This window comes from Podarcis melisellensis (assembly GCF_964234715.1).
Source record: "Podarcis melisellensis genome assembly, chromosome: 11".
NCBI classification, from domain to species: domain Eukaryota; kingdom Metazoa; phylum Chordata; class Lepidosauria; order Squamata; family Lacertidae; genus Podarcis; species Podarcis melisellensis.
In genome coordinates, this window is record NC_138543.1 from 6,777,974 (window position 1) to 6,798,484 (window position 20,511).

Genomic DNA, 20,511 nt, shown 5'->3' on the forward strand with positions numbered 1-20,511 from the left:
TGATGCATTTCCTTGATGCTTTCCTAACTGCAAAAAGTCAATTTCTTTTGAAAGTGGATTTGTTGTGCTGGGGTGACTTTAAGCCACGTGGACTGGAGAAGCCTAAAATAACAGAATCCTTGAAATATACATGTTTGTATGCAGTTTTGCTTAATGTACCTCATTTTTGCGGTACAATCTTCCTCAGTATAAAGCATTGCTGTATGCTATTTCCCCTAATATGTGAATTTTTATGCATTTCCCCAGATCATGATTTTTTTGGTACATATTACTGGGTGGGGGGGCATTGCAAAATTCAGAGAAGTTTGAATTTCAAAGGGTGCCTGTGTTTCAGTTCATGCACTACTTCAAAAAGTGTAAATTAGGTAGGTTCATATTAAATTAAAATGCAAAGTGAACTGAGTATCTTCCTTACTAACAGCACATATGGGGGAATGAGGAGCAGAACGGTGAGTCAGAGAGGGAAGGGAAAACCTGGGTGCAACAAACAAGGATGCAATAGCTTTAAGATAAGTTGTCCTAATTTATTAAGCTTGGAGAGGCACTTGTGAGTCCCAGATGTTCTTTCCATGGCTAGATATATAGAAAGATATAGATATAAAACCTCTCCGAGAAATTGTCTATTATTGCGATGCCCTCCAGTGAATGAAAAACAACTATTGTTGAGGGAAAGACGGAGATGACTTGAAAAGGAGACTTCATGTCTCTTTTACGTTGGGTCGTTCAATGTTTTTCAATCAGACCAAGAATTTTGATGAAGAAAGCTGCTCAAGGACTGTTCCAGTTCAAGTCCTTTCAGAACATTCTGTTTGGTAGCTGCATGGAAATGAATACATGTCGTGCGGGGAAAAGCCAAATTACTTTTTTTAGAAGAGAGAAGCACGAAGCACAATCCTTTGTTGGGCTTCCTACCAAGCAAGTATGCATAGGATTCCAGTCCGACGCTTATTTCTACTAATAACCAAACTGAAGAACCCAAAGTAGTTTTTATTTATGACCTATCTACATCAATAGCAAACTCCTCATGAAAAAGGTATATAGGACCTTAGGCAGATGCTGTAGGAGTCAGAGAGCACAAATTCATTAAATCAAGGAGTGACTGGATTCAATAGCCACTTCTCTGCATTGTGAAATGAACAGTACAGTGGTACCTCGGGTTACAAATGCTTCGGGTTACAAATGCTTCGGGTTACAGACTCCGCTAACCCAGGAATAGTACCTCAGGTTAAGAACTTTGCTCCGGGATGAGAACAGAAATTGTGCAGCAGCAGCAGGAGGTCCCATTAGCTAAAGTGGTACCTCAGGTTAAGAACAATTTCAGGTTAAGAACGGGCCTCCAGAACGAATTAAGCTTTTAACAAGAGATACCACTGTACTTCCTAATAAATTACTCCTCCCTAGGTTTTCCATTTTTGATTACATTTATTCCCCAGGTTCTGCACTTTTGAACACTTTCCTGATGTTTGGACACTGATATTGTGAGGAATGTTTCTTGGCAAGAAAACCTGGAAGTGGAGCTCTAAGCTCTAAGCAACGACTCCACCTGAGACGTGAGATGGACATTTAGTCCTCGTCCGGTCCACATCAACAGGACAGGAACCACTGAGCACAGAAAACAGGAGTGTTAATTCAAAATACATTGCAAGTCAGTACACAGCCCCATAGCATTCCTCACCCATTGAGCCACATTGAGGGACCTGGTTGTGCAATATAGATTTAGCTTTGAGAGTGGTCCTGTGTATATATAACCAGGCTCTCTGTTATAGACATGGCCCATTTGACAGGACTGTAGCCTGAAAACAGCCTGGAGGGATTGTATAGAAGTGACGTTTGTTGAATAATTAGTATTATTAACATCTGTTTTCAAATAATTTGTATATACAGTGGTACCTCGGGTTAAGAACTTAATTCGTTCTGGAGGTCCGTTCTTAACCTGAAACTGTTCTTAACCTGAAACACCACTTTAGCTAATGGGGCTCCCGCTGCCGTCACGCAATTTCTGTTCTCATCCTGAAGCAAAGTTCTTAACCCGAGGTATTATTTCTGAGTTAGCGGAGTCTGTAACCTGAAGCGTATGTAACCTGAAGCGTATTTAACCAGAGGTACCACTGTATATAGGACGCGGGTGGCGCTGTGGGTAAAACCTCAGCGCCTAGGACTTGCCGATCGCATGGTCGGCGGTCCGAATCTCCGTGGCGGGGTGAGCTCCCGTCGTTTGGTCCCAGCTCCTGCCCACCTAGCAGTTCAAAAGCACCCTTAAGTGCAAGTAGATAAATAGTTACCACTGTATAGCGGGAAGATAAATGGCGTTTCCGTGTGCTGCTCTGGTGCCGGCCTCTCGAGTGAGATGAGCGGACAACCCTAGAGTCTGTCAAGACCGGCCCATACGGGCAGGGGTACCTTTACCTTACCACTATATATACAAATTATTTGAAAACAGATAATAATAATAATTATTCAACAGTGGTACCTCGGGTTACAGATGCTTCAGGTTACAGACTCTACTAACCCAGAAATAGTACCTCGGGTTAAGAACTTTGCTTCAGGATGAGAACAGAAGTCATGTTCCAGTGCCGCAGCGGCAGTGGGAAGGCCCCATTAGCTAAAGTGGTACCTCAAGTTAAGAACAATTTCAGGTTAAGAATGGACCTCCGGAACGAATTAAGTACTTAACCCGAGGTACCACTGTATTAAAGGTCAGACTAAGTAGATCCTAAGCACAAAATCTCTCTGCAAGTTATTTAAAAATGCTAATTGGTTTTTTTTATCAACTAGCCAATACCATATGGTATTTTTGAAACAATTTCATTGGGAAGCCCATTTCATGCAACAGATGAGTGTTTCAGATCCTTGAAAAATAGAGGCTATTGAGATGGTTAAGAACAGTTTCAGGTTAAGAACGGACCTCCGGAACGAATTAAGTTCTTAACCCGAGGTACCACTGTATGTAAAGTAAATTATAGCTGTATGTTTTACAAAACATTTTACTAAAACACAGGCCTTCCCTAAAAAGGGACAAGATGAGGAACACGGGGAAAAGAGGGTTAAAGAGGAGACTGAGAGAAGATATGATAGCCATCTTCAAATATCTAAAGCAGGGGTCAACAAACTTTTTCAACAGGGGGCCAGTCCACTGTCCCTCAGACCTTGTGTGGGGCTGGACTATATTTTGAAAAAAAATATAATAAAAAATTATTATGCCCCACAAATAACCCAGAGATGCATTTTAAATAAAAGGACACATTCTACTCATGTAAAAACACGCTGATTCCAGGACCGTCTGTGGGCCGGATTTAGAAGGTGATTGGGCCGGATCTGGCCCCTGGGCCTTAGTTTGCCTACCGATGATCTAAAGGATTGTCCCTTGATGGATAGAGCAAACTTAGTTTCTTCTGCTCTGACTAAACATCAGGCAGAACCTTCTGAAAGGTAAGAGCTGTTTGACGGGGGAACAGACTCCAATGAGAGGTGGTGTGATCTCCTTCCTTTGAGGTTTTTAAGCAGAAGTTGGATGGCCATCTGTCCTGTAAGATCTAGTTGAGATTCCTGCAATCCATGGGGTTGGACTAGATGACCCTCGGGACCCTTCCAGCTCTACAATTTTATGATTCTATAATTCTACATATCCCTTTTTAATAAGTGGTAATAGATGGGAAATGGAGAAATTTCCAAATAACTTTTCAGTAAACAACTACAATGATAAAATGAAACAGAGCTGCGTACTGAACTAGAGAACTGTTCTCCCCTTCTCGTCTTTCATAAGACTTTTATTAATTTTTTTTAAGAAAAAAGCTCATTTGGAATCTTTGTTATTATAAATCTACAGCTCTGAACTGCACTCCTCAATAGCCACCTTGGAGTATGTGCTTAGCATTGATTTTAATAAATGGTGCTGCCATTCACTTCTAAGCTAATATGAAATTGTTTCCACGGGAGATTTGCCTGTAAAACAGCCTTCTTGAATGGGTAGGATTTGCGCAAGTGAAATTAAGGAAGCTTGGTTCTCGGTTACCATAGCGATGAACCTGTCTTAAGAACTGAGGCAGAAGCATGAAAAGTTCACAAATGGAAATTTAGCATAAGTGTGGTAAGTCAAGTGAAGAGGATGGTGGCCTGGGCACTTCAAAAAAAGTGAACAGAAAGGTAATTTTTAGATCCTTGGTGTGAAATGTTCCCAGGGAAGAACACAACAGACATTTGCTCCCGTCCTTTTCCCCTGTTATATGTTGCAATTGAGGGGGTCCAGGAAGAGAAGGGAGCGGAGCAGCACAGCCTGTTTTCGGCCCACAGGTCTGTGAATGTCCTTGGGTTTGTTGTTTCTCGCCCTGAGGTCTGGGTTGGAGCAATGGAAGGAAGTAACTGTTAAGTTGTGGGTGAACATATCAGACGACACAGCGATTCTTCAAACAGCTCTTGTTTATTCACAGGCCAGGACAGAACTGAACTGAAGGGTTCAGTCAGCCTGCTTATATAGAGCTCCAGTGCAACATAACTGTAACAATTTTCTAAAACTATCCAATCACTGAGCGTCACTTTCGATCCCTTATTTGCATAACTATCTACAGTATCCCCCTGCTGGCCCAGGGTGAGAACTTCAGTACATAACAGTAACCATCTCCCACGACAACACAGTGATTGGGAAAGGGGTATTGACACAGAGACAAGAAGAAGCGGTGGTGGGGGGGATTGTTGGACAAGGAGGAATATTTCTGTTTAGGGGATTATAACACCACAATAGCCATGAAAGCAAACCCACCATAAAGAAATGGTCTTCTGCCATGGGTGTATATGTCCAGATCTCATGAATAATATGGTTTTTGGTTAGAATGCAATCACCCTCCCTCCCCACTCCCCCTTGTACAGTACTGGCTCTGAATCCCATCACACAAGTTACTAAGCCCGGGAGTGGATTACAATGCTACATTTAGCCCTAATATGTAGCTAAATCTGCGTATAGGATATTCAGCATCTTCAGGGGATAAGGATTTTCTTTAGCGTTGTGCACACAATACATAAATAATAAGAAACGTGACCATTAATTTTATTTGAAATATGATTTTACCATGCTTGCCATCAAATAATTTTTTTCTTTTTTAAGGACTGAGCACAAATGACCTCCTAACAATTCTCCATCCCATTTGTGGTTGGCGAAATGGGTCTGCAGGGTGTGAGAGAGGCATAGCTGTCAACTTTCCCCTTTGCTTGCGAGGAATCCTATTTGGAATAAGGGAATTTCCCTTTAAAAAAGGGAAACGTTGACAGCTATGGGGGTGTGTGGATCAACTGAGATTGCTTCGGAGCTAGACTGATTCTTTGTGTTCGACCCTGAATCCTGCTCTTTTGGAGAAGTGTTTCGGTAAAAGGCTTTTATCTTCTGGGACTGAGGCCTTCATCCCTGAAAGCACCCCCTGGTAACCTACCTCACAAAGCTTTTGTAAGGATAAAATGGGAGGGGTGGAGAAGCATGCATGCCACCTCAAGTTCTTTGGATATTAATGCAAGTGAGTAATAAACAAAATGTCACCCTAGAAGCCCCCATATGATGTTCTAGAAGCCACCCGCATTCAGATAGTCGACAGATTATTTCTTTTGCAATTTACCAGCAAGGATCCTTTTTTTTTGGAATGTAAATGGAAAAGTGTTATCATGGATTAAGAGGTACACACATCAAATTATTTGGGACAAAATCAGCAAGCTGCACTTGTTGCAGGAATGCGAGCGTGAAAAAAAATATTTCCCTGATGAAATTCTGCCACCTAGTGCTTCTTTCCTGAAACACAGACAAAGTGTGTCTAGATAAAATTTAAAGACCAACCAGCCATCACAGAGTATATTACAGTGCAATTTTGTGCATGTCCACTCAGAAGGCAAGTCTATTGAGTTTAAGGAGACTTACCCCCGGGTAAGTGTGTTTAAGATTGCAGTCAGTTACCCATGAGCTTTTATCAACTTAAGTGAGGAACGTCATCTGTGTGGCAAAGTTGCTACAAGGTTCTCTTTAATTAGATTACAACAAGTTGAGAACTCCTTTATGAATCGGGAGATAATTAATAATAATAATAATAAATAATAATAATAATAATAATCTTATTTATACCCTGCCCACTCTGGGCAGCTTACAGCATATATAAAAGCATCAAACATGAACCAGGTTCACGTCTCTGCTCCTCCACATGCAGCTGCTGGGTGACCTTGGGCCAGTCACACTTCTCTGAAGTCCCTCAACCTCACTCACCTCACAGAGTGTTTGTTTTGGGGGAGGAAGGGAAAGGAGGTTGTTAGCCGCTCTGAGACTCCTTAGGGTAGTGATAAAGCGGGATATCAAATCCAAACTCTTCTTCGTGGTTTTGGCCTCATGTACCTAGTGACCAACGTCTGTTGGTTGCTATAGTGAATTCCTGTCTCTGGCAATATGGAAAAAATAGCACACAAATGTTGTGGCATTTGCATTTTATTTATTAATGTGTTTCCAAAGGCAGTGTGAAATGGCAAGGGATCCTGCATCTCCACTACTTAGCTGGATGAAAGAAGGTCTAACTTTATTTAAATCTATAGCTCATGGGTAGGCAAACTAAGGCCTGGGGCCCGGATCGGGCCCAATTGCCTTCTAAATCCGGCCCGCAGATGGTCCGGGAATCAGCGTGTTTTTACATAAGTAGAATGTGTCCTTTTATTTAAAATGCATCTCTGGGTTATTTGTGGGGTCTGTCTGGTGTTTTTACATGAGTAGAATGTGTGCTTTTATTTTAAATGCATCTGGGTTATTTGTGGGGCATAGGAATTTGTTCATTTCCCCCCCAGAAAAATATAGTCTGGCCCCCCCACAAGGTATGAAGGACAGTCGACCACCCCCCTGCTGAAAAAGTTTGCTGACCCCTGTTAAGCTCATCTTCTTACTTTGTACACACACACATACACATTTGTTATTCTGCATTGAATCAACTGTGCTATTCTTGTAGCATCTTTGGTCAGATCTGTTTCAGTACAGTAATACCTGCGGCAAACGTCCGCGGCAAACCTGGAAGTACCAGAATGAGTTACTTCTGGGTTTGCCGCTCGCACATGCACAGAAGCGCTAAACCGTGCAGAAGCACATGCGCAGAAGCGCATACCGCTTTGCCCTGCGTCCTTTTTGGCTAGCAGCCGGGGCTCCAGAACGGATCCCGACCGCAAAACAGGGTACGATTGTATTTCCAAAAATGAGACCTAACAGTTTTGGGCTGAGAAACTTACTATATAGTACTGTATGCCTCTCTACTCGGTGGGACTTATTTTTAGGTAACAGGGTACAAGCAAGAACCTCTTTAAGCTGTAACTGTAAAAACAAAAACATTCCCTTGATATTTGACTGGTTATTGTAACAACTTTTGTAAGAGCCAGAGAAAGTAGAAGACAAGTAGACCATTGAGAAATTGAGTGATTTTGTTAGGTACTGGAACATGGAAATACAATATGCTTTATGTCCTAATGCAGTTGTAGGTGTAGTTGATAGTTTTATGAATTGCGTTGTTTAGTAAATAAACAACGCAATTCATAAAATTATTTACTGTTTTCGGCTCAAGGGCTGCCTTCTTGGATGAGCGCCCTTCTGGGTGCCACACACCAATGGTGGGTGCTTCAAAACTGGCTGTGACCAAACACACACATCCCCACAAGATGTATTGTCATCATTCAAGGGCACATTCCAGCCAAGCAGAATCAGCAGCAGAACAAGGCCAGCAATTGGTGTTTCCTGGAGAGGGTGTGTGGCCTGGCCAGAGTCCTAAAAGCCAGACAGAGACCCAGAGAGCTGCATTTGGCTTGAGGTTTCCCACCCCTGATTTCTTAGTTTATATCCAGATTAGAAAATTAAGAAGAATTTATAATTTTTGCACACTCCCCCTCTTTATTCTCCTTTGAAGAGTCTTAAATCCATGTAAATTAATGATTATTTTGCAAAAGTGTAATGACTGATAATTTTTCTTCTTCTCAATTACTAAAATAAATAAGGAATTGCAGTCATGACTGCTCAGTTGCTGAAATACTCCGATTCATAGCACTGCTATGTTGTTTTTCAGTTTATTAGAAGTTCAGATTAGCTTTACACCCCCTAATTCCACTTTTAAAACTCACACATTCCCTCCACAGGAATGTCTTTACCAAGGACGTGACCAAGAAAGCTGTACGTGCAGCCAGAGAAAACATTGTGTTCTCAGACAAAGGATTCTTTTCATTACTACATTTAAAAACATGCCAGTCAAAATTACCTTTGCTATTAACATGTTTTTCTGGAAGTAGGAAAGGTGTTTCCAAGCATAAGAAGACCATTTCAATATTCTTGTAACAGGGATTTTTTAAATATATTTTTTGTACGAAGACAGAATTATATAAGAAACAATGTAGTTTTATTGACTCTAGACAATAAATAGATAACCAGTTCTTAAATTTTATTAACACTTGACATTCTTGCAAGAGTAATATTTTTGCAAACTGTAAAATGGTTTGAAGGTTGTTTGACTCTGCAGTGAAACAAATTCCGAGATGTGAAATGAAATTGACAAAAAGTATTAAGGAGGTTCAAGGGTGGCGCTGTGGGTTAAACCACAGAGCCTAGGGCTTGCCAATCAGAAGGTTGGTGGTTCGAATCCCTGCGACGGGGTGAGCTCCCGTTGCTCGGTCCCTGCTCCTGCCAACCTAGCAGTTTGAAAGCACGTCAAAGTGCAAGTAGATAAATAGGTACCGCTCCGGCGGGAAGGTAAACGGCGTTTCCATGTGCTGCTCTGGTTCGCCAGAAGCAGCTTAGTCATGCTGGCCACATGACCCGGAAGCTGTACGCCGGCTCCCTCAGCCAGTAAAGCAAGATGAGTGCCGCAACCCCAGAGTCGGCCATGACTGGACCTAATGGTCAGGGGTCCCTTTACTATTAAGGAGGTCCATACTGCAGTCCTCTGCATAGTTACCCTGAAACATTCTCCATAAAGTGCAATGTATACTCCAAAGTGCAGGGCAGCCATCACTGTGCCCTCTAGAAGTTGGTGAACTGCAGCTCCCATTGTCCCTGACCTTTGGCTGATGGGACTTGTAGTACAACATCTGGGGGACACCGGGTTCTCTACCAATGGTTGACTTGTGGCATAACAGAATAATCTTATGGAGATGTCAATGTTGGGGAGAATCCATGGCAGAATGACCACCACTTCCTGTGTCCGGCTGGTAAGATGCAGCCATCGCAAGAGATGGAATGCTGATGATTTTCTCAATGTTTTTCCTTTTCTTCCCCCCTCCCATTGACCACATTGACCTCAGCAGGATCTGGCATAGTTTAGGGACCTATTTAGGGGCATTTCAGAAGGTAGGATCCTACAGATCCAAGGCCTGTCCCAATACACCTCCACCATTTGTCCCCCCTCCCCACCAGTGGGACATCCATACCTGCAGAGCTTTCTGTGGGCATTCTGGAGTGGTATGTGCTGGCAAGCCAACATCTCCACCTCTGGAATGGTGGCTTCCTAGCGCCCCTCAGCCAGCCAAATGCTGGTGGTAGGACTGCAGCCTTAACATCTTTTAATATTGTAAAATAGGTACCAGAGGAGTGCTTCCCTTATCTGGTTCCACCAGAAGTGATAACAATGTAGAGTTAATTAACCTCTGGTGAAGTAAATAGCACCAGAGTATTGTTACTGGTCATGTAAAAACGATTGCAGTGAGATCCATGGAGTTCTATATTATGAAGCTTTTCTTATATAACAGTTGGTAGTCACATTGCTAACAGCAGCTCATGCAGTTGGTTCAGAAGAACAACCCTGCTGTTTTACAGTAACCAGGCATTAATTTCTAACTATTTATTGACATTTTTAATTTAATTTGCTGCAGATTTCATTAAATCCCGCTGGCTGAAATTGAAGAACTGTTGTTGTTTTCTTGGTCATATGGAATATCACCCCTCGTTTGCCACCTGAATCTAAAGACACATAACTTTCCAGAGATGTTCAATATCGAAAGAAAACCACAGCTAGATTTCCAACAGATCCCAAGTAGTGATTTGTCACCAAAATAAGTCAGTATTTTTAAAAATAAATAACAATAATAACTAGTTTAGTCAAAGTGATGTCCTCCAGATGTTTTTAGACTACAGCTCCTATCATCCTTGACAGAACATGCTGTCGGGGGTTGGAGTCCAGCAACGTTTGGACAGCAGCATATTGGCTTCCTCAAAGGAGGTCATGTTTGGTATGGAGAAATACGAGGGATGCTTTAATGCAAGGCAAATACAAAGCTAGTTCCAGATCAGATCTCTTAATCCCTATAACCACAATTATATCAGTGAAAATCTAAGTGTAAGACAGATGGCAAATATTAGCAGATTTAGTTGGAGAAAGTCCTACTGAGATATATACTTAAGATCACACTTAGGTAATTTTGCGTTAATAGAGCAAGACCACAGAAGGGGCTGTAACTGAGGAGAAAGGTCATGGGGGGGGGGAAGCATCTGCTTTGTATATAGAACGTCCCGGTTTCAGTCCCCAGCATCACCAGGTAGGACTGGGAAAGTACACTGTCTGAATCTGTAGGATGTGAAACACAAGAGCAGTCAAGTACAACATTCCTAGAGTGAACATGTTTACACATGGGGAGGAATGTTTGTCCAGCCAGCAGGTAAACTTCCTGTTTCCTTCTGGGCTGGGACGGACTTCCTCTGCATGTGACTAGAGGTGGGTGTGGTCTCACCTGTGCAGGTAATGACAAAAGCACAGGGCAGGGCAGCCATCTCTCTCTCTTTCACCACATGCATCGAAGACACAACATCTACTAAGCCAAAGATGCCCTCTTGGCTTCCAGCCAAGAGAGGACAAAGGGACGGTCTTCTTATGAAATAGATTCCAAGTGTATGTTACTTCATTAAGCTAAGTCTGCCTTCTGGGGTCCGATTGTGAACAGAATGTGAGTAAACTCTTTTTATACTTTTGTAAAAGACTGTGCCGTCTCTTATATTTTATGAGGGAATAAGGGAGAAATACCAGAACAGTTATTATAGAGGCTTTAGTGAGCCTGAGCAAACACATCCGTTGCAAAGTTTAAAATAAGGGGAATGTTACTCTGCTGAAATTGTGGATAAGGATATAATCAGACAATATATCCTCTCCTGCATCCCTGAACATTCCCACAGAATCCCTGTAAGTGTAGACAATATTGTCAGTGTAGACAATATTGAGCAGATAGACCAATGGCCTGACTTGATATATAAGGCAGTTTTCTATGTTCAGTGTGAGAAAGATCTTTGATTGAAATGTCTCTACCTGATCTTAAAGAGAGGCGGGAGGTGTAGGCAAATACGGCATTTGGAACAGTTTTAAATAAATATTTGAAATAGCATTTAAAAAGTTTAAACATGCCCTTCATCATGACCAGGTGCTTATGTCAGGACTTAAGAGCTCATCAGAGATACGGAGCAGATACTTACCCAGTAGCCCCAATGAAACCGCAGCATTTACACAGCTGCCAATCTACTTAAGCTGGGAAACAAGATTTGTCTTGTCTGCAACAACCACCAGACAACTCCACTGTCCTTTTGTCTTCCTACCAGTCCACCAGTGAAGTAAATCCCTCTGCTTGTCTCTTTACATAAAGTGCCCAGTTTAAAATTCTGCAGTTGTCCAGGAGCAGTTAAACGTAGACGGGTTCAGAAGTTTGCAGCATCCATTCAAGGACCTCAAGGTGTTGTTTGCTTTTACAAAAGTCTCTGTAGAACTGTTCGCACTGGTGGAGAAGGGAAAATAAGTTTTAATACTGTTGTAATAGTAATTTAAGTGCCGGTGTATAAATTCTATGGGTTCCCTAACCTGAGCCACACCACCATATTCCCTGTGTTTGAAGACTGTCAGTTTTAAAACTATTCTAAAAGAGTCACTGCATCCATGAGCTATTATTGTTGATTTCTCCCATCAGTTACTCTGAGGCTATTGGGCACATCTCAAATATCTGTTGGACTTCAGGGTACCTATTCATCACTTGTTGCTGAGAGTATGTTTTGTGTTTTATTCTACTTTTATTTTAGGTGTTGGATTCTAAAATGGTTATGTGCTCTGTTCTGGGATGAGCAATGAGAGTGGGTAACAAAACATCTGAAACCAAAGACCTAGCGGGTTCCTTAAAATAAATAAATAAATCAGTCTCTGGGTTGGCTTAGGCTGTGTACCAATGCACAGAGATTGAGAGGCGAGCCCAATGTGGATCTGCTACTTTCTGCTTTTGGCCAGATGTACACACTTCCTTAGGGACGCTGTGGTCTAAACCACTGAGCCTAGGGCTTGCCAATTGGAAGGTTGGCAGTTCGAATCCCCACGACGGGGTGAGCTCCCGTTGCTCAGTCCCAGCTCCTGCCAACCTAGCAGTTTGAAAGCACACCAGTGCAAGTAGATAAATAGGTACCACTGTGGCAGGAAGGTAAACGGTGTTTCCATGCGCTGCTCTGGTTTCGCCAGAAGCGGCTTAGTCATGCTGGCCACATGATCCGGAAGCTAGCTGTGGACAAACATCGGCTCCCTTGGCCAGTAAAGTGAGATGACCATCACAACCCCACAGTCGTTCGCGACTGGACCTAACTGTCAGGGGTCCTTTACTTTTACACACTTCCTTACAGAATCAAGCTTAGGGCCAACAAGTTCTTTCTGTTTCCAGAAGAAGTTGGCTGTGCACAGTGCTGATTGGCTGGTCCCTGTGACAGCCCAAAAAGCTTAAACCATGGTTTCTTGCTGTGCTCATGGTTTATCATGGGGAGAAAAGCCTTAAATAATGCATTTGGATGTCATGCTATGTGAGCCCTGTTGTGAAGGGAGATGTGAAGTGGGCATTCTTGGGTTGCAACATCGCTTACTAAATGACACTTTATGGAAGTGCTATTTATAAATGTGGCCTTTGTTTGTGTGTAGCTGGTGAGAGGTGACGTGCATAGAAACCAACCTCAAATTCTAAGATTAATAGTTTTTAAATGATAGCTCGACAATGTTCATGAAGTCTGAAGCATTAACCTTTGAGTTACATTTTCATTATCTTTGTATTATCTTTTTGCAGCATTGCATATAGTATTCCTGTATTCTGTAAGAGAAATAATTGAACTTCAGGTGTGATTCTGTGAAGTGAGATTCTGCCACTCTATAATTACCTGTTAAAGAGGTTTAAGCAGCAGCTAACTATTTCTGTGCTATTGCTAGTCATATGGAAGTTGTTTTCAAATAAAGCAGTGCATGGATCTCCTGCGACAGATAATATTCCTGAAAATAAAGCAGAAACCCTCCTTTATTAAGTAATAACCATATTTCTTGGTTGCATTACAAACTTTCCCCCTTTTCAGAACTTGATTCAGAAATTTAAAGTCTATTTGTACTTAATGTGATGCTTCCAAAAGCCCCACTGAACTAGAATATATGGGCTGCCAAATGTTAACAGAATCTTTTGTCTTTGGAAAGGGTGGTTTAATGCACACACTGATTTTAAAACAACAAAGCCAATTTGATCCCCAAACAAGCTTTTTATCTGATTTTTAGCCAATGAGACAGACTTCCAACAGGGGGTGCTACCACTGAATTTACAAACGGTCAGGCAGATCTTACATATTGGCCAGGACAGTTGATAGAGCATTTGTCCTTTGTTCATCCTGATAGAAAAGGGACTTATTTGGCCTTGTAGGTCTTTGCAAGGTGCTCACAGTTGGATTGGCAGGTGGGCTGCCTGCAGGCTTGCCAGAGGCTGTGAGGACAATTTGCTGCCCTTTAATTGGGCGCAAAAATAAATCAAATCTCTGGTTAAAACATCCAGTCCAGAGTGTATCAATTTGAAGTTTCTACAGATAAAAGTCCACAGTTTTAGCTGTCAAGGAACAAGCAGCCTAGACTGATAAACACCACATTTTCACAGTGCTCAGGTCTCCAAAATGAAAAGGATAACACAAGTTAAGTCCAATTAAAAGCTGTATTAAAACCAAGTTAAAAATCTCATTAATTACAGAGCACTGGTTTCAGCTGCCTCCCACATCACCACTCAGTAAAAAGAAAGCTGACAAAACAAATAAGCTCCAGGCCTGTTAATTGCTATTGGAATCACAGCTCCACATTCTTCGGTCCTCTGATTTTCAAGATAAGATAACTGATCTAAAACACGTTAAAACCAATTAAAATTGTGTGACCTGTGGAGCTTCAGAGGCAGCTGTCTGCCCTGTCGCCATCTGAACCAGAAGGCAAAGTTTCACTGATTTTAGTGGAAATTCCAGCCACCCATGTGTGCAATACAGAAGAGCTTGAGCTGGATTGTAGGTTCATTAGTACAAAACTTTCCTCTTCTTTCCAGTTTGAGAATGTATGGTGGAAGTGCAGCGTTGGAAATATTATTTTCCTTTTCCTTTACCCCTTTCAAATAGATGCACCTCCATCAGTTTGCATGCCTGCTAATATAGATCTTTAAAATTACTGATAAGAAATAAAGAGAGAAAAATTAACCTTAAAATAATAATAATAAGGAGATGAACACAGAATACATCCTTGCAATGAGGTTTAGCACCACACCAAAATGTCCTGGAGCCAGCAGGGCCTGTTGAAGAACACAAACCAAAACACTGCCATCCTGTGGTAGAAAAAATATATAGTACCTGCAATGCAAGCTGTCATGAAGCAGGCCACCGTGCCAGCGATCATGGCTCTCAAGGCCCCGCCGGCAATGTCTCTCTTCCGGGAAGGAGCCATGGATGCTGAGGAAGAGATTTGAGGAAAACGACATCCACTATCAGTTCTTGCATTCTGGAATGTGAAGCAGTTCCAGTCAAGGTTTTCCTGAACCCTCCAACCAGTGCCGGATTCACATATAAGCTAAACAAGCTATAGTTTAGGGCTCCACTCTCTTGGGGCCCCCAGAAAAATTTAAAGGGAAAAAAATTGAATGTACATTTCCACAATATAAGATAAAAAGCAAATAAAATAAAACAGTGTTTGGTGTTGTGTATGGCGTATACTCAACACTAAAAAACCAGCTACAATTTGTTGACAAGGGACAGCTGGACATATAAAGGGCCCCATTACCTTCAGTAGCTGAGGGCCTCATCAAACCTAAATCTGGCCCTGCCTCTATCTCTGCACCAGCTATACTTGACCAAGCAGCCAGGAAAGAGTCCAGTAGCCTCTGGGCCAATTTTCACATTAAAGGTAAAGGGACCCCTGACCATTAGGTCCAGTCGTGACCGACTCTGGGGTTGCGGCGCTCATCTTGCTTTATTGGCCGAGGGAGCCGGCGTACAGCTTCTGGGTCATGTGGCCAGCATGACTAAGCTGCTTCTGGTGAACCAGAGCAGCGCACGGAAACGCCCTTTACCTTCCCGCCACAGTGGTACCTATTTATCTACTTGCACTTTGACGTGCTTTCGAACTGCTAGGTTGGCAGGAGCAGGGACCGAGCAACGGGAGCTCACCCTGTCACAGGGATACGAACCGCCGACCTTCTGATCGGCAAGTCCTAGGCTCTGTGGTTTAGACCCCAGCACCACCCACGTCCAGTGCAGGACACCTTTGCCATTTTGGTATGACAACGGCTTCCTTAGGCATTAGCACCAGGTTGATGCATTCTCATGTATCATCCGGAGCCCATAAGTTCTGGCTACTCTTTGTAGATAGCCAGAATTGGTGATTTTCATGACCTTGAAATTTCCGCACCTCAGGAGAGGGGTGCAGAGTGTCTCTGACATCACACTGAGCTAGAGAGATGCTTAAAGGACCTCCACAGTACAGCACAATATCAGATTTTATTGGGATGGAGAGGGGAGGACACACTGGTGGTGAGGCCTGTGCGGTTCAAACACATCAGCAGAGCCAATCCAGTGCTCTTGCTGCCACTGCACAACCTTGCTGCCATCACACCCCTCCCCCTCTCTGCAGTGACTCAGCTAGACAGATGTCAGGTCAGCAGTGCAGTCCTGCCAAGCCATCCGAAGCTGCATTTATTGCAGCAGCAGGAGCGTTTGGGTTTGGATTATTTTTGTCCAATACTATGCCCCAAACAAGAAGTAAATGTTTTCTTACTGAGTCCTCCAATTACGAGTCCCAAAGAGCCAAAGTTTGCAAATCCACAGAGAGCATAAGTGGCAATGGTTTCGGATCGAATCTAAAATTTGAAGAAAGGAAAACATCTTGCTAGGTTACATCATCTTACCCTTTGAAATGGCAAAATCTACCAAAATATGATTTAACCAGCTTCTCTGCTGTGGAAACTGCTGCCTTTCTTTAAATGATTCTCAGGGACGTCTTAAGCATATCCGGCGCTGTGGTGCAAAGATCCCTCTGGTGTCCCTCCCCCCTGTTTCCCAGACCTTTTTTGGGGAGGACAGCGCTCCCAGCAATGCGACCAGCTTTGTGAGGCTGGAGGAGGCAGGCAGCGGCTGGACGGCAGCTCTTCCGGCACGGAGGAGGCGGAGGCTGGACGCGGCGGCTCCCGGCTCAACTGGCCGCTTCATGCCATGGTGGCCACAGCAGGTGGAGACTCCAGACATGGTGCTGCTTCGGCGCAGCATGGCGGAGCCGGGTGAGTGTAGCGAGCTGATGCCAGGAGGTGCCGCGTCCAGCCTCCACCTCTTCCCTGGCGTCCTCCAGAACTTGCCGCCCTGGCGTCCTGCACCACTAGCCTCTATTGGTAAGACACCCCTGATAATTCTATTGGGTATATACTGCATATACACATTGTTTTCCAACTGCAAGAGATACAACTATGAGCATATCTTCACTCTTCCCACCCGCTGTTCCCTGTTTATAATAAAATTATACAAGCATTTCAATTGATTATATGCTTATGAGTGCCCCCTCATGTTTTAAAGCAGCAATTTGTAGATATTTCTGGTCGCTTCTTGCCTATGTAGAAAAACACATTTCAAGGTCTCTTTTGTCCAACCTTTTCCTGGAAATGTTTGAAAGCTGGGAAGCCTCATTGTTGCAGGCTGTGGGGGTGGACATGTAGCAGAATCGACTCTATTGGAGATATATACCTGTATCTAGACTTATTAGAAGGCTCTGAGAAAAATTAAAAGTTAAAAGTGAACCTTCCAACCTCTTTTTCACTATGCCGTCATGTTCTTGCTGAATAGTTCTGGAATTACCAAAGCAGAGAACCCTTTATGATGCCTGGCATCAAACCAGGAGACACAGGTTCAAGCCTAACCACAACGATTTCTGCTGAAATATGAAGTGGCACAAAAGTTGAATAAATAAATTAAAGTGCTTCATTGCAGTGACAGCACAGGCTTTCAACTTGCTCGGGGTGTAGTAGTGAAATGACCACTTCACCATGAACAGGATGGCAGCCTAGACCACTGGAAATCAGTTTCTGATACTCCAAAATGGCAATGAAAATGGACTGTCAGTTCAGGTTCAGTCTGAAATGGTTCACTCTGAAAGAAAATGTGGCATTTTTAGGCAGAAAGTCTTGGATTCAGAACTCTCAAAGTACTTCCTAGGAAGACGCACTAGCTGTAAAGAAAAATATTCTGCCACTGTCTTCAGATCCCTAGGGAACTGTATTTTGTACCATCCCTTATTGAAACGGTTCCTGGAGATTGGGGCAGCGATAAGAATTAGCCTAGTCATCTTATCCCCCTGCCTCCACATTTGTGCCCTGCTCCCTGTTGCTAAATGGGAGATTATGCTGCTTAGCTCAGATTGGGTGCTGTGAGGTAACAGAATTAAATGGGCATTAGAAGAATATTCTGTGTTGCTATAATAACCCATGCTTAACCAAAGTGGTTTTTAAATCAGAAATCAATTTTATTCAGTGTGACTATTGGAACCTCTGAGAAGGCTGGGTCAAATAAAAGCAAAGAACTGTGCAAGGATACTCACACTCAGATATTGGTTCTCTCCACCAATGTACTTTTCCCCTCCTGCCTTCCTCAGTTTGATCAGTTCTGAAAGATCTTTATAAGCCACAAATTCATTGAAGAAGGTCTTATAGCCTAGAAGTCTACCAACAAGAAAACTGTCTTCCCAGTCGACTCCCATCATGAATGAAAATGGCATAAAGACATAAGCACAAATGACCTAAAGAGAGAATGGGGAGGTTGATCTAAAAGCCAATAAATACATTAACCACATATTGGTATTTCTCAGGGCTTTTTGTTTACGTAAAAACAACCACCACCTCCTATGTTCCATTGCTTTGCTGTGGTAACCAAGCTGGTCAGGCTCACAAATGCATCAGTAGGGCTTTAGAAAGCAAGTCAATATTAGCCAAGCCATTTCTCCCCCACCTTTTGTCATGTGAAGCTATTGGCGCCAGTGCAAAGCACGCATAACAATGAGAAACAGAAAGGAGCAGGTAATTGGGCAGTCCATTAAACTCCCCTTCCCTAATCACAGCCACCCACCCACCCCTCTCTGAAGTTGTGTTTTAATAAAATTTAAAGACAGAAAAGGGGGAATCTGATTATGGATCTCCACTGTCTCATACAGTCCAAGGACACAAGTGACGGAGGAAGGGGGCAACACCCTCCACCGAGGAACTGAATGAATGGTGCTTTGCTGATTGCTTTGCTGAATGAATGGTGCTAAAAAAAAAAAGAATAAATAAAAATTATTGATATAACTGCAGACTATAGAAGGGTTGGTTTAATGAGCAGCAGCACTTAACCATAGTTGGAAGACACCTCAAAGGTCATTGAGCCTCACTCGGTGCTGTGTAGGAAGTCCAGGACTACAACATCCCTGAGAAGTGGCCAGTCAGACTCCCTTTGCATCGGCTAAATGGGATTCATGTGAAAATATAATTATTTTATTTTATGTCAGGGGTGTGTGTGTGTGTGTGTGTGTGTGTGTGAAAGAGAGATCATGCCTTAGCTAAAAGCTTATAGGACATGAGTAAAACCTAAGTATGTTGTCCTTGTTTCTTATATTATGTACAAGCAAATAACCTTTTATAATCTACTGTCTTTTTCATCTACCATGGCTGTACTGAATAGTGATGATGACAACAACAACAGCAACGCTTATAGCACTTAATACCTCAAAGCTCAACTGTGAATAGTTGAACATATTTCCCAGCCAGGAGAGGACTGCATTACAGAAAGAGAGCAGGGCAAGGAAGGCAATCAGATTTGCAGCAATGTTTGCCACCAGAGGGATGGACGCAGAAGCCCCTTGGCTGGCTGCTTCCAACAGGTTTTTGGAGTCTCTTCACCGAGAAAACAAGAACAAAAGGCGCAGGTTAATGTGATGAGTAGGAACCCTTGTCACCTCCCCGCCCCCATAACAACAGAAACAGAAATCACCCTTTTAAAAAACCACCAACCAGAAAAATGATCAGAACCAGTACAGTGGTACCTTGGGTTAAGAACTTAATTTGTTCTGGAGGTCTGTTCTTAACCTGAAACTGTTCTTAACCTGAGGTACCACTTTAGTTAATGGGGCCTCCTGTTGCTGCCACATGACTTCTGTTCTCATCCTGAAGCAAAGTTCTTAACCTGAGGTACTATTTCTGGGTTAGTGGAGTCTGTAACCTGAAGCGTCTGTAACCCGAGTTACCACTGTACTTAATCTTGTTAACAATATTTAGGATTTACAGAGCCCTTTGGACACTTGGAAGCATTTCATGTGACACTTTCTCAGGGCCAAGCAGCACAAGATGCAACCGGTGACTGAATGTCCTGAGCTACAACTGCCCCTAACGTTAGGCAAAGTGAGATGGTTATCTTAGGACCAGGCATTTGATTTAAGGTCTTGTGAAAGGGCAGGAAATGGCTTGTTATGCAATTTACTGCAACTGTATTTTTGAATGTCTGCATAACAACTCTATATATTGTCTTTTCCCTAGAGTGGCAGAGGACATCCCTCTATCTGAGAGTCCTGTTCAAGTCCAGCTTAAAGATAAAGAACCACAAGAAGCATAAAAAAGTTGTTAGTCACCCACCCACAATTAGCACCTGGACAGCCGTCCAAGCTGCCACAAAGGCCACTTGATCACAGTCTTCTCCACTAGGATGAGTTATATTTATTCTTATAATGCATTTGAAATTTGCCTTGCCCTATAAATCAGTGCATACACATTTTATGCAAATTGACATCCTGTATTTTTGTGATGAGAGAGAGAGCTACTCTACCCTTCCCAATTCTGCCTAAGCCTTTGCACCATGCAAGTATAAACCTTCTTACCCTTTCTCCACTTTTGCAGCCTGCTGTGCAGTTATCTGGGGGTGTTCGGTCTCTGGCCAAAAGAGCTTGGCAATAGCCAAAGCTGCTGGTGCTGACATCACGGAAGCTGTTAATAAGTGGGAGGCTGGAATCTGAAATGTCAAAGGTCAAGAAGGACAACATTTAATTGGGCAAAAGATGCTGAATATCATTCTTGTGGTAACCCTGCTGAAAATACGCACCAGGCTGCCCCCCCCCCAAGATTGAAGGGGCCCAGAACACACATGTGATGTCACATGTGCATTGTGTGATGTCATGCACACCTCCCAAAGCCGTGCAGGCCAGTGTGACCTCGTGCCAGGCATGCTGGTCCCTGTGGCAT

At 42.9% G+C, this 20,511-nt stretch overlaps 1 protein-coding gene across 2 annotated transcripts in view; it reads right to left on the reverse strand.

Moving 5' to 3' along the window:
* Positions 1-11,094: 11,094 nt before the first annotated feature.
* SLC28A3 (solute carrier family 28 member 3) overlaps positions 11,095-20,511 on the reverse strand; it is a 50,784-nt gene continuing 41,367 nt past the window's right edge. For both annotated transcript variants that reach the window (XM_081930582.1, XM_081930581.1), the window contains 7 exons: positions 20,151-20,281; positions 19,005-19,173; positions 17,847-18,044; positions 16,041-16,122; positions 14,621-14,719; positions 13,142-13,250; positions 11,095-11,736 (listed from right to left, as the gene is read on the reverse strand). In XM_081930582.1, coding sequence (XP_081786708.1) covers positions 11,616-11,736; positions 13,142-13,250; positions 14,621-14,719; positions 16,041-16,122; positions 17,847-18,044; positions 19,005-19,173; positions 20,151-20,281 — 909 coding nt within the window. In that variant the 3' untranslated portion in view covers positions 11,095-11,615. The remainder of the gene's footprint in view (positions 11,737-13,141; positions 13,251-14,620; positions 14,720-16,040; positions 16,123-17,846; positions 18,045-19,004; positions 19,174-20,150; positions 20,282-20,511) is intronic.